Below are 15,158 nucleotides of genomic sequence, written 5' to 3' on the forward strand. Positions count from 1 at the left end.
AAAATCTGCTTTTACAAAAATAAGAAAAATGCATGTACACCTTTTGCTCAGTTTTACAAGAAATGTTTAGTTTTTGCAAATACCTTTAAAAAAAATCAGCGAATAATTTAGCGGATATAAGACTGTTTACATAAATAATAGAAAAAAAATGTCAAAAATGATTTATAGATCAGACAAAAAAAATGAAGAATAGAGAATAAAATTTCAATATTTAAATATCTAACTCAAAGTAAGCAAAACATTGAATTCTTCTGACAAATAAATTTACATAAAAAGTACATGGTTAACGTCTTAAAACAAGATTTTTCTTTAATACGCTTATATGTTAAATGTAAAGTACATAGTTGAAACATTCCTTCAGAAAAATCAAATTACACTATACATTATTGTTTAAAAAGACATTCCATGACTTTGACTGAGGTGATGAAGAGTTGTCGAGACGATCATTTTCTATTTCTGATAAAACCAGTCTAGTAGTACTGTTGTCAAGGCTAACTAAATCTCCGATAGTGTCACAAAATGATCTAGACATCAGCTTATCAAACGATTCTATTTTCTCTGACCTTTCTATACCTTCTTGAGTAATATTTGAACTTAACGGTGACTCTGGAATGGTTGGATACAGTGGTGACTCTGGAATTGTTGAAGGCATCGAACATACTGGAAAGTTACATATCAACGGTAATGGGTCGTTACTAGTAGATGGAAAGTACGATTGAACATTGCTGCTTACCGGAAGTGTAGTCTTAGAGGATACATACTCTTTACTATCAGATGAAAGTGACGTCTTAACCTTGTTGGTAGATGGGGGTACCTCATTTGGTTTAACACACTGCCATTTGAGCAATAAACTATGAATGTCTCTTACAGTGTTTTCAATGGAAACAATTCGACTTGAGTCTAACTGTTGGTTAAGCATGCTGATGTCAAACTCGGATAAGTTCAGACTTAGACCACTCTCTTGTAGTCGTTGGTTGACCTTCGCACCTCGCGATGGAGTTTCAGCTGGTTTGGCAGGTGATGGCGGATTAGACAGTTTGGAAGGTGATAGCGACTCAAATGATTTAACAGATGCTGGCGGTTCTTCTAAATGGCTGGCTTCTTTTGCATACATTGGTGGTATATCAACGTGATGAATATCTGATCTACTCAATTTAACTACGTTTGTTTTGATGCCAATTGATCTCATTAAATGGCTGAACTCACTTTCTTTAATTGCATTCTAAAAATTAAAAAAAAGGTGTTCAATATCCTTACTCTATATTCTTACGCCATGTTTTCTAATAGTAATACATATCTGTATTCGTAAAGATGCCACATTATGTATCTTTTAAGCTACTGTATCTATAGCTTATGTCAATAATTTATCTATGAAAGTTACTTAAACCCTGAACAACGGGCCAATATGCAGACATTTTTTATTTTGACAAATTCATGATATTTTATAGTAGTTCGTGTATTGTTAATTCTTATATATACTAGCGACACAAATAGAAAGTGCACAGATCTTGCCAAATTTCCACTAAATGTTTTTTAAGATATTAGACAACAACTAACATTTTAGCCATATGTTCAATATTTAAATGTGGTTGACACAAGCAGGACCATCGTGTTAATATATACAAGAAGATGTGGTATGAGCGCAAATGAGACAACCCTCCATCCAAGTCAAAATTTATAACAGTAAACCATTTTAGGTCAGAATACGGTCTTCAACACCAGTGGCGTGCCCAGAACTTTTCAAGAAAGGGGCGCTGACTGACCTAAGCTGGACACCGTTCTTGTCATCCTTCAGTGATTCCCTATATAATAAACCAAATATTTCCCATGACAGAGGGGGGCGCCCTTGGATCGACAAATGAACACGGAGCTTTGGCTCACACCGAATAGCAAGCTATAAAGGGGCCCCAAAAAAAAAAACTAGTGTAAAACCATTCAAACGGGAAAACCAACGGTCTAATCTATATTAATATATTAAATACGAGAAACTTATGAACCACATCAACGGTCTAATCTATATTAAATACGAGAAACTTATGAACCACATCAACGGTATAATCTATATTAAATACGAGAAACTTATAAACCACATCAACGGTCTAATCTATATTAAATACGAGAAACTTATGAACCACATCAACGGTCTAATCTATATTAAATACGAGAAACTTATGAACCACATCAACAAACGATAACTACTGAACATCAGATTCCTGACCTAAAATCGGTATAAGGGTAGTTGTTTTGGAATAGAATTCTTTTGAAAATAGTTCACATCCAAAAATCTCTTAGTGATGTCTTAATTTTATCATAGCTAGAAAGTAAGGGCACATATCACAAAAGAAGGGCGTAAGAAACCAGAGGGACAATCAAACTCATAGATCGTAAATAAACTGACAATGCCATGGCTAAAGATAAAAAGTCAAACAGACAAATAATACTCACACAATACACAACATAGAACTTCAGACTTAGCCAGAATATAAGACTAATAACATACATGTACTAGTAGTAGTCTACCACTGATATGTTGTTAAATAAGAACAAAAGTAACATGCTTAGATTTACAGAGTTACTTTCACTTAGTGTCTTATGTTTTCTCTGCATTTACAATCGATAATTATCACAATGAATATAAGATAAGGCGAATTGGTAAAATTGTCAATGAAAAAAAAGAATCTGTCAGAATTCAAATGACATCAATGTTAGCAATTGTAGGTTACCGTGCGCTCTTTAGTAACGAGAACAAAAAACCAATACCGTAAATAAAGCCCCGATATGAAAAATGTGAAACAATATGTTCAAATTTACAATATAGTATTGTACGAAAAACAAATAAAACAGACATGCATGACACTTCGGGAAACACTGAATACAGGCTCTTGACTTATGACCGGCACCAAGGTAAAACATGTCAGTTGTCAGCGCCTAACCTGGGACAGTGTGGAGTCATAACACAACATAAGAACATACTGTAATAAACATCTGCGCCATGAGCGCATGATACGCCCGACGTCTTGTGTGGAGGTTTTATGCAATAATCAAAAATAGTTTCTGAGTAGGTTTTAAGCAACAATCATGTATGGTTTTTGAGACACGGCGGTACATGTGAACCCCCCCCCCCCCCCCAACTCTGCTTCCTTTTTAAAAAAAAACCAACTAAATATCACTTAAATGAAATTTTGAATCAAACCAAAAAGTATTCAGATCTTTAGATTAATATTACAAAGAAGTGTGTACAGTTTCAAGCAATCATAAATTGTTTTTGAGATACGGCACGACATGTAAAAAAAACCCTCGCCCTTTTTTACAAAATACTCAATAACTTAAAAATAAAATTTTGAGTCATTACCAAAAAAGTATACAGATCTTAAGATTAATATAACAAAGAAGTGTGTAAAGTTTTCAGCAATATTCATAAATCGTTTTTGAGATACGGCACGACATGTAAAAAACCCTCCCCCTCTTTTACAAAATACTCAATAACTCAAAAAATGAAATTTTGAATCATCACCAAAAGGTATATTATAGATCTTTAGATTAAAAGATATGTGTAAAGTTTTAAGCAATAATCATATATCGTTTTTGAGACTGAGTTTTTTTTACAAAATACTCAATAACTCAAAAATGAAATTTTGAACCATCACTAAAAAGTGTACAGATATTAAGATTAATATAACTAAGAAGTGTGTAAAGTTTTAAGCAATTATCAAGAATCGTTTTTGAGATACGGTGCGACATGTGAAAAAAAAATCCCCTGTTTTAGTTACAAAGTGCCGTAACTCAAAAAGTTTAAATCTTATTTTCACCAAAAAGTATACAGATCATTTGACTATCATAAGAAACAAGAATATTAAGTTTCTTGAAGTCGTTCATAAGTACCATAATACGTCCCGTCAAAATTTTGACGGGCGTATAAAAATTGGTTGTAAACGACTTTAAACAAACAAAATAATAACAACAACAAACTAACATAAAAAGTAGACACAATGCACCGATTTACCCAAAGTAACTCGGTTTCGCGTTTGTTCTCGGTAAACTTTAACGTTCGTAATTGTCTGTTGTGTAATTGGACGAACATTTGATAGTTGGGGCCGGGGGGGGGGGGGGGGGGGGGGGGGGGTTTCGACTTGACAGATTATTCATGTTTTTTTATGCAAGGTCCTTAATTTCAGCTCTAAGGAAGCCGTTATGTTCATTTAAAAAATCCTCCCATCCCGAAAAACAAATGGCTGTCCTTTCAATATATCATCAGAGGCGGTACAGTGTCCTTTATTTGCAAACCGATTTCTAGTTGTTTCATGAACTTTTTTTTCACTTTTCTTTTATTTCTTTGAACAAAATTTTGAATGTATCGTTATTTGCCAAAAAAAAAAATGTAGAAGCAGGCTAAATAAATTGTCTTTCTTTAAAAAAAAAAAAAGATATGTGTGTATTAAAAAATATATACGGTCACTGGGCCAACTCGATCTTTATACCATTTCACAAATGTTGTAGTACTTTCCATACCAATTAATATTTGATAAACATGAAACGTTAAAACCAATTGAAATGTAACATTAAATATCAATAGAACAGGTACCAATCACAAATTTTCTGCATTTCAAGAACCATACATGTGTCCCGATAACTCGCAAAAGTACAGCAGATACTTAAAAGATAATTTTAGCAATTCAAAAATATAAAATTGAAAAATTGAAAAAAAAACCCACCTTTTTTATGACCTAGGACTTCTGAGAAGATATATATTTGGTCAATTACGCATATATGTACCGATTATCAGGTTATCTGCATGTTGATATCGTAAAATATCAGCTGCGAGACATAATATGAAGCTTTTTGTCGAGTGAGCGTAGCGAACGAGATCAAAAAGCCTTCATATAATGCCAAGCAGCTGATATTTTACAATATCATTATGCAGATAATCTGATAATCGATTTATCGGGCTATATTTGCTTGTTTCAGAAGTGTTTTCTTTGTTTCACCAGCAAACAGAAGATGACTTGATAAGTTCGGGTCAAAGTTATTAACGTCGGTTCAAACATTATGACGTCGCTGATATGTCCGGGTCAAAGTTATTAAGGCCGGGTCAACGTATTTGACGTCACAAAGACATGATATGGAATAATATTAAGAGCTAAACAGAGTGATATAGACCGGGGGACGACCGATAAATATATATATCTGAATTAACAATTAAGATCTCTTTTCACAGATATTTGACATGGTAGAGCTGTTTTTGTTTTTATAAACATATATTTATATTTTATGAACATAAAATATATTTATTCTTTTATGAACATACAATAATTATATTTTATTCTTATGAACATATATTTGGCAGAAGCTTTTGAATGATTCAGCCCCCTTAGAATCGATAAATATCCAAAACTGCCATCCGTAAAAAGTTATTTCGCTTCGAACTGCTCCCTTGGGGAAACATCCTTTAAGGGATGATGAGCTGTTAAACAGGCATATACATACCTGCCAACTATCAATATTTGCAGTGGGGCAGTGGAACACCACCTCCCCCCGCATGTACATGTAGCTAACAAATGGAAATTTTGAAAGAGCAATTTTGTTAAAAAATTTAAACAAAAAAAAATGATTTTACAATGACTATAGACTTGTTAAAGTATGAAGGAGACTAAAGTACGAAGAAGTCAAAAAAACAACAACAAACAACACTAAGGATGTACTTAGGTGAGGTTTTGGAGTTCGTGTCAAATGTTCGGACTCCTTGGTGTTTTTCCATACAATACAATGTAAAATATTTTGCCCCATAACACCCATTTATTTTTTCATATAAGACTCAATATCTCATGAAAGGTCATTTACCAAAATTTTAGAAGATTCTTGATTTTCTTTCTTTTGTTTTGAGAACAAAATAATACCAATGCAAATTTAAAGTAAAAGTCCGAGTCGGCCTTTCCCCGCCATATTTTTAATCTCAAATATGTCGACAGGAGTTCCATGACCTATCAATATTTTTAGCTTATTTTTATCCTTGGCGAATGCTCTACCGGCTTATAATATCAATTCAAAATCCTTGATTTATTAATTTTTTACCTTACATCACCTAAGGTTTCGTATGACTATATCAAAAAGCCATCTTGCACGTATATTATACCACCATAGGCATTTTGAAAAGTTGGCAGCTATGATTGTATCATACGGGATCATTTTCTGAATCTTGGGTTAAAAAATTGAACTTACTGTTATATCCTCATTGGGTGTAGCAGCTATAATCTCGTCGTCGGATATTTCCTCATTGGCCGGTGTAACATGCTGCTCGACAAATCTGTCCTCAGCTTCTTCTAGTTCAGCACGATCATCTAAAAAAAAAGAATAGTAATGCTTTATACATTATTTACAAATAAAAACAAAACAAATCTTGGTACCTCTCTTTAATCCCAACATTTCTAATTAGCAACCATATGCATACCACACCTTATTTGTATATTATATACGGTCCTGACGTTATAAGTTATATGGTTGGCTGCTGACCCCACTGGCTGACCCCCTACAGATCCGTAGTGGGTTAGTGAAATCTACATTTGTTAAGGTCAATTGTCTGGAAGAGTGAGAGGCATTTTACAAAACAACTCAAATTATTACCTTGTTTTTTACAAATCTGAGCCATGTTCCCCAAAATAGCAAAATAGAGTATAGAAATGAGCATGTTAACCATTCGCTATAGTAAAACGCATACTAGAAAGTGAATATGTCTAGCGGAATGTATACTGAATAAATCTCTCATTTTTAGTTGTGGACATTTAGTCCTGCTTTAAGCATGTTATGAACTTTCTAGCGGGTCGCTTACGTCCTAGGTATTTGGGGACAGGACAATTTCGCCCTCTCTCTTTTTTTTCCAAAATCGTTAATTGCTGTTTTCTATTGATTATCTCTATTATATCTATCTCTATTAGCACCAGCAAATTAGGAAACGTGCAAAAGAATAGCAGATATAATTGGAGAGTATGTAAAAGTTCAGAGCGATTTTAAGATATATTTATCCCTGAACCCCCACCCCTCCCCCCGATCCTGTGCCTAACAAATTAACCAATAAGCACCGTGTGAAAAAAACTAACGGAGAATTTAGTACCAGGATGCAATAATCCAGCACAAAGAGAACAGTTGTGTCATGACCTTAGGATCAGGATCAGGATTTTAATCATTTTCTTGATTTTCTATATGAACATATTTTTATATATGTATAGTAGAAAGAAAACTTGTATTTGCTTTTTACTATCAATTCCAAGTTTACTATCCACACTGTCTGAGCTGTCACTATTAATTATAGTATATAAAGAACTATGGGACGGTGAAAAATGTCCAAGTACTTTTGTCCATAGGTAGTATGTAGCACGATTATTAATTAATATGAATAACTGTTATGTTCTTTTCTTAATTCTTTATATAGATTGCACCGATGCTTATATACTTAATATACATGTACACTGTGGTGTTCATTGTTGTAATTATTACTCAACTGATTTCATGTAATAAGGCCATAATAAATAATAGGTTTGTTTGCCCAAACGCTACCTTCCCAGAAAAAAGCTGCCTACTCAAATTCTTTTATTGTCCTGATTTGAAGGTTTTTTTTTTAATCAAATAGGCATGAAGACTAATAAACATCTAATATTTCAATATCTTTTTTTGAAAAAAAGAAAATGCCTACCTACCTACCCACTGTCTCAACCTGGGGTAGGGTTTCGGCAAACCAAAACAATTGTAAGTGTGGCCTAAACATATTCTATTCAATTCTTTAGATTTCTTGAAGATTTTGTAGCGGAATTTGTTAAAGGGACACTAGCTACGAGATGTATGAAACATCTAAACTATTTTTGTTTGGTTCAATCATTAATGGAATTGAAACAGTAAAATAATAATTAGCTTTTAGCAGTCAGTCTGCTCAAATGTTTATCAAATTAGTAAGCTTAGAAAAATTTATGATGAATTATTCACTTGCCAGTGAAAAACTAAACCCCATCGTATCTGTATTCATGTGAACTTCAATTTAAATACTAAGCTACATATAGATTACACATGCAGTGTCCGTGTAAAGTTATTTTAAAGGAAAATAATGTTAACATTGAGAATGAAACGAAGGAAGACCATTTGATTTACTTATTCGATCCACAAAGAAATCATTCGTATACAGGTAAAAACGATCATTAACATATATTTTTAATCCATAAAATGAAATTAGATAGACCTAGAAAAATCCAACTTGGCGATTTTGATATCTATTAATATCTATGTTTATGTGTATATCGCTTTAATATGATCATCGGTCGTCGTCAAAGGTCAACTCGATAGTTATTAAATTGAGTCTAGAATTTCTTTTTAGACTTTTTATAGTTTGGAAAAATGTTTTACATTGTTATTGTTATTAATTTGAGTCAAATTGCTGAACAAAACCTTGACAGTTAGTGCCCCTGTAATTTTATGATCGGAAACGGATTGAACATAAACATATATATGCAACTTACCCGACAACTTGATAATTTTAGCAGGACACTCAGCACCATCCCAGACAACAGTAACAGTGTGTTGATCTTCTAACTCCCAATCACGAAGTTTACAACTGGGTATGATGCTTGTCTGTTGTTCCTCAGGGAAGTAAACAGCGGCATAACGTGGTCTTTTCACTAAAATAAACAATAAGAAATATTCTAGCTAATTCAATATATTAAATTTCATATAAACTTGATTTATACCACAAAATCGTAACACGGTTAATATAATAGTGGCGAATATTTATAACGATGTTACATGTAACTAAGTTTCAAATTCGTGTGACTATGCCCTCAAACTTTCTGCATTGGCAAAAATCTTTAACCTGATACGGAATGTTCAACGGAAGAAGTACAATACAAGAAAGGTACATAATAATTTCCATGTTTCTCATTTTTATTCTTTTTAGCAATCAGTAAATTTTCATGTAGCTATGCCACATACATTTTAGCTTATTAAACGCCATGTTTGGCATGATACGGGTTGTGAAAAAGTACACATTTCTGGGGAGGCCGCAAGAGAACCACCTCCGTGTGCGGAAGTTTCTTGTTGCGTTTAAGACCAATTGGTAGCATTCAGCTGTAGTTTGCTCTTTGGTCTGTTTATCTTTTCGACATGTTCCCCTATTTCAATTCTCATTTTAATGTGAGTCAGTTAGTGCAAAACAGTAACAATAAAACATAAATAAAAAAAAGAAGACTGTGTCTAAGAATATGAATTAAGATTTATCCTCGAGATTTAAAATTTGTAAAAAATATAACGGAACATAACTCTTAAACGGCAAGCTACTCACTGCCTCAATTATTGTTCTGTCTGCTATGTTTGTTTATTTAGCATTGTGTATAAATTTCATAAAATTTGGATGAGGAAGTTAGAGTGCTGAAACGGGTGGACCATATGGTCCGTGGTTTCAGCCCACGACCCATATCAAGCCCTCGGGCTAAAGCCCTCTGGCTTGATATGGGAGTCTAGGGCTGATACCAGGGCCATAATGGAAAATGCCATGTAATAATCTTTTAGTAAAATGATTTTTCAGAAAGAATATCTAACGGCGGACAAGTATTGAGAGACGATCTGGTAACGGATCGTGAAAGACATTTAATGTAAATTCTAGTTCAGAATCTTTTGAAAAAAATCGCTTTATTTTCAAAACGCAGCCCAAATCCGAACAAAAAAAAATATGCCTGTCAAATGGTTTAAATTCCTCAACATAACTGTGAAATAAGAAAAAGAAAATATGCAGTACTTTATGATAAAACACAAAAGGCGCAATGCATGTCTTTGAAATTAATAACAAATACCAATGCAACAACTGGTTTAAAACGAATTAATAAAGCTTTTTACAATAAAAGACTACACAATTACAATATTTTCTGTTATTAACATTTCGCTAAAGAGAGTCAGAACAATTAATTTGTCATCATTATTAAAATTGTTAAAATTTGAGTTAATTGCACTTGCTTTCAAAAACCTTATCGCAGATCTGAATAAAATGTACAATGCATGAACAACATGTTTGTCATTTTCTACAAAAGTAACTGTACAGCACAATATTTACATTTTCGATCATTAAGAATATCAAGAGTTTTGTGATGTCTTTGATAAATACAAGTTACAAAAAAAGTTAATTGATGATGCGGTTTTAAGGAATAATGGCAAATGATTTATTGGCTGTGTTGGTTGTATAACGTCAAGTGGCAAATATTTCACGCATTTTTAGGACGAAACTGGGCTTTTGGTGTACGCTATTTATCATTTTAGCCGTTTAATTTCATTGAAAAGAAATCCACACTACCCCCTATTTTACTTTTCATAATTTTATAACACAGTTTGAAAAGCCACATTTAAAAATGCCATTGTTAAATATATGAAAACAAGCACACGGAATCTTAAGTTTTTCTGCCTTTTCGGTTAATTTATTCACATACTATCAAAAGAATTTTAAAAATCTTATTTTGAAACATTGTAGCGAACATCTTTCAATTCAATTCTTTATTTACACTCCGGACACAGCATATGTGTTACATGAGGACAAATTACAAATCAAAAACAATAAATGACAAAATCAATAGATAGACAAGTTGAGGCAACTAATAACAAAAGTGTTTCTAGAGATCATAAACCGTAATGAAACATGCATCTTTCTAAATGATAGTAGATAGTTTCTGGGTACATAAAGATAAATTATACAATGACTGACAGTGACACAATGACAGCATATTTTGCATTTTCAGTACAGATGAGTATGCTGTATAATATTTCAGTATATATTTCTTCCGATGTTCAGTAATACAACTCTTATAACAAACATATAAATAATGATATTCATCACCAATACATGATTCGATTCATTATTAACATAAAGCACATAAGACATCGGTTCTAGCGATGATGTACCATCTGCCAGTTTCCATAGGAATTTTTAGATTACATATTCTCAGTTTTGAAATCCGGATTCATTTATCCTGTGGACGATATTCGCCACGAGACAAGTGATCGGTATTACTGAACCACTTCTGAAGAAACTGGTCTTGATATATATATATATATATTATAAGAAACAGTATTCAATTTGACTATCAATGCCGATTAAGGCAATTACATTTTTATGGAAGGGATTCGGCTTATCAAACAAAATGTCTCAGGCAATTTGGGTAGTTCGTATAACTTTTACCGAAGAAGTTTTGCGAGGACCAGCTTTTATGTATAATGTATAATGACCTATAGATGTTAATTTATGTGTCACTTTGGTCTTTAATGTGGAGAGTTGTCTCATTGGCAATCATACCACCTCATCTTTTTATATTTAAAATAAATGAAAAAGAATTTTCGAATAAATGTTATTTGATAGTCCACCTTTGTTTGTTAATATTGTTCAAAAAATTATCAACATGTCATATATATATATGATTTCATCCTATGTATATTTTTTTTTTTTCAAAATTTTATGTGGGAAGGACCGACATGAAAGCCTACGCTGCCGCAAAACTCGGACTAAAATAGAATCAGCCTATCACAAAATCCTTTTATAACAATTTTTATTTATATGCAGAAATATATAAAACAGACTCGGACAGACGAAACATTTTTTCTGAGTCGTAAACATTACTTACATATAAAATTATATACGAATTTGTGAGATAATGATATCTTTCTTTGAAAAAAAACCCCAATAGAAGTTATAGAGAAATGTATAAAAAAAATTAGATCCCTCATTTAAGAAATCTCGGTTCATTCCCTCTATTCCCACTTTTTATAAATCTGGTAAGAAAAGGTAAAATTGCATGTGGGAATAGGAGGAAAACTAGTGGAAACAAAGGATTAGACTGTACAAACATTTTTTAATCAACTGTTAATTGATCAGTGTTTTTTTCTATTAGAACAGGTAATATGTTATTTTTGCATCTGTATGAATTCTGTTTTTTTTTAAACAAAATAAATATGAAAGAAATTAAAAAAATAAAAGTAAATCATTTTATTACTTTTATAATAAAAAAACTGTAGATCTTTATTTTTAAGTACAAATTCAAAAATTGAAAAATAAATCTGACTCCAATCTTTCAATTTATTATAATTTTTCTTTATTTTTAAGTACAAATTCAAAAATTGAAAAATAAATCTGACTCCAATCTATCAATTTATTTTAATTTTTCTTTATTTTTAGGTACAAATTCAAAAATTGAAAAATAAATCTGACTCCAATCTATCAATTTATTATAATTTTTCTTTATTTTTAAGTACAAATTTCAAAAATTTTAAAGTAAATCTGACTCCAATCTATCAATTTATTATGATTTTCTTTATTATTTTTTATTGTTATAAAAACAAATTATTTATCAAAACATCTATTGTTATTTGCAAGTGGGAATAGAAGGAATAGTATTTTTAAAAAGTGGGAATAGGAGGAAGACACCGAAATCTCGAGTGTATTTATTCAATCATTTTCAATTTTTGGTACAACTAGAAATAAACCTTGAATTTCTGGCCCAAATCAATATTAACTTTCTTGTCATTAAAATTGTTTTCTTCTGCACATTCTTTTAACTTTTATTAGGAATAAGTATTCTAATATTAAAAAAATGTTTTTTGTTGCTAAATAGTTTCTTGTCGCTTCTTGTCGCTAATATTATTCTTCTTGTCACTTAAATAAATTCTTAACGCTTTATATATTTCTCTTTCTCCAAAAGTTTGTTTCATTTTTTTCAAATTTGTTGTGTTTTTTTGGTCAGGGGAGGGCTTCTTTATATCAGAGACATATAATACATTATAAATTGGAGTAAGTGAATTGGTGGTTTGACAAGATAATACTATGTGCATATACATGTATTATACATAAATTCTTTTTTTAAATATCAAATATTTGAATGTTATATTTTTTTTTTTAATCTTACCACTATCTGCACAGAGGACGTCTATTGGACAATTTTATTATCGTTTTTAATTTAACCTTTATTTTAATTTACTTTTGAAACCACCCCCCCCCCAAAAAAAAAAAAAAATCTTACCCATTTCTGTAAATATTCATTATTACGCAATAAGGGGTGTTCCTAAGATAGGAAGCTTATACAGAAAGAAAAAAAAAGGAATAAATAAGTATATAAATATATATTTCCTCTATTTACTTACCAGCTGTCTTTGGTCTACTTGTTGTCATGATGGCAAATCTCATGTGATGAATGGTCCCGGTTTTCATTCACTTTTATTCAAAATGACCAAAAGTGGCATGTGTAATGTAAAATGGCTTCTGTGTGGATCAAGGGTGGCATGTGTAATGGATAAATGGCTTCTGGGTGGACCAAGGGTCATAAGTGTTTGACCATGACCGACTGGAAATGACAACTGTATGGCTTCCTGTGCCATTGTCTAAACTTCATAAATATTTTTACAACCATCATCAGCAATTAAAAAATATAATTCAAATTGTTAGTTCATTATTTAAAACAAGTCAGGGTTCAGACATTTTGGCACCAAAATCATATCTTAAAAACTGACAGTAACTGTTTATTGAATACACAAAAATATCATTTAAAACATCGTGTTTTCTAAATGTATTAAAATTTTTAAAAAATAATTCTAGTTCCTGTTTTTCAATATTAAACTTTTTTAAAATTTTAAGGGCATACGATACAGTTTTGATCCTGTATTTACAAATTCATGAAAATTTGCATATAGGCTATTTTTTACCTGATTAATTTAAATATGTAATAAAAAATATACCTTCATGTGCTACTTTTTGAGTAAAATGAGGTCGAAATTTTGTATATTTGCTCAAAATTCAGATTTTTGACCGTAATTTCGTTTTCGAAAGAAAGACAATTTTTTTGTTATAAAAGATAAACACAAATTGTTTTTTGTTAAATAATCGGTAATTTCTGTATTTTATAAATATCCTAAAAAAATTGGCAATTATCAAATAAAAATATCAAATGTTCATGAAATGAGGAAAAAATGTAATTTTTTACTGCACGTTTATCAAAATTAAAAAAAATCCTCTATTTACAGTTTTATAAAATTTGGGTCACAAAATCATCATGCAAAATGAAACAAAATGCCGTTTTAAATAATAGGGGTCCATGAACTCGTTTTCAAATTAAATCAGTTTGAATGATAAAAATCAGTCGAAAAATGCATCTTTCCGGATATGTCACAGTTTGACGTCGCGAAAATAACAAATTACGTTAGCAACGTCACTGCCTTCCCTGTAACTGTATCGTATGCCCTTATTAACTTTGTTAATTATAACTTAAAACTTTTAAAAAACTTCACACACATTGCGTGATTGTACGGAAGAGACATAGGAAAACCAAAGAATTATCATCGAACTTTTGTTCAAAGACATAACTTCGAGTTTTTAAATCTCCAAAATATACTTTTTTTTAGTCATTCTCTGTAAGCATCAAAATCATGTGGAAATGACATGTCACAGAATTAGTTCAAAATTTGTAAAAATGATCTAACAGTTGAGATATACTGAAAAATACAACCAGTTTCGTGAAAAATTTTGTGGTTGCTATGGTAACGGCTTGAACACTTTTTGGTCAATTTTGGCAAGGAAAAAAGGCTAAAAATGTGCAATTTTAGTTAGATAAATACGACCTTCAAGAGAATAAAAAAGAAAATTTTGTTTGCTATTATGAATAAGTATGGTAACGACATATTTAAAAATTGCATTTAAAAAAATATATTTAAAAGCATGTATGGCAAGAACCTAGCTCCAAAAAGGGTTAAATTCCATGTGTATTGAAAATCCAATTTTACCCTGTTTTGAAAGCATCGAAAATTTTCAACCCAGATTTTCACAATATGGTTAAAATAATTTTTGAATAGTTAAACCATTGCTTAATCAAAATACAAAAAATTGGGAGGGGTATATTTGAAAATTTTGCTAAATTCAATTTTTTGAAAACATGGTTTTTCGAAATTGCTGTTTTTCATATTGTTACAAAAATAATATTGAAATTGACAAAAATGCTTTAAATGTCTGCAAATACTTAATCTTGATCATTCTCAGAAAAAATACATGTTATCAAAATTAAATATAACAACTGCTGAACCCTAAAAGCTCAATTTAAAGCCCCTTTTAGTTATTCCTGTGTATCAGGAGTAGTTTCCCCTGAATCACTCTTCAGACAAGA

At 31.4% G+C, this 15,158-nt stretch overlaps 1 protein-coding gene across 1 annotated transcript; it reads right to left on the reverse strand.

The window, feature by feature from the left end:
- Positions 1–310: 310 nt before the first annotated feature.
- On the reverse strand, positions 311–13,271 carry LOC134696687 (uncharacterized). The gene is made up of 4 exons (XM_063558607.1): positions 13,150–13,271; positions 8,499–8,657; positions 6,217–6,335; positions 311–1,222 (listed from the first exon to the last, which is right to left on the reverse strand). The coding sequence occupies exons 1-4, from the start codon at positions 13,214–13,216 to the stop codon at positions 377–379; spliced, it is 1,191 nt and encodes a 396-aa protein (XP_063414677.1). The 5' UTR covers positions 13,217–13,271; the 3' UTR covers positions 311–376.
- Positions 13,272–15,158: the final 1,887 nt, after the last annotated feature.

The sequence above is a fragment of the Mytilus trossulus genome, chromosome 14 (assembly GCF_036588685.1).
Source record: "Mytilus trossulus isolate FHL-02 chromosome 14, PNRI_Mtr1.1.1.hap1, whole genome shotgun sequence".
In the NCBI taxonomy this organism is placed as follows: Eukaryota; Metazoa; Mollusca; class Bivalvia; order Mytilida; family Mytilidae; genus Mytilus; species Mytilus trossulus.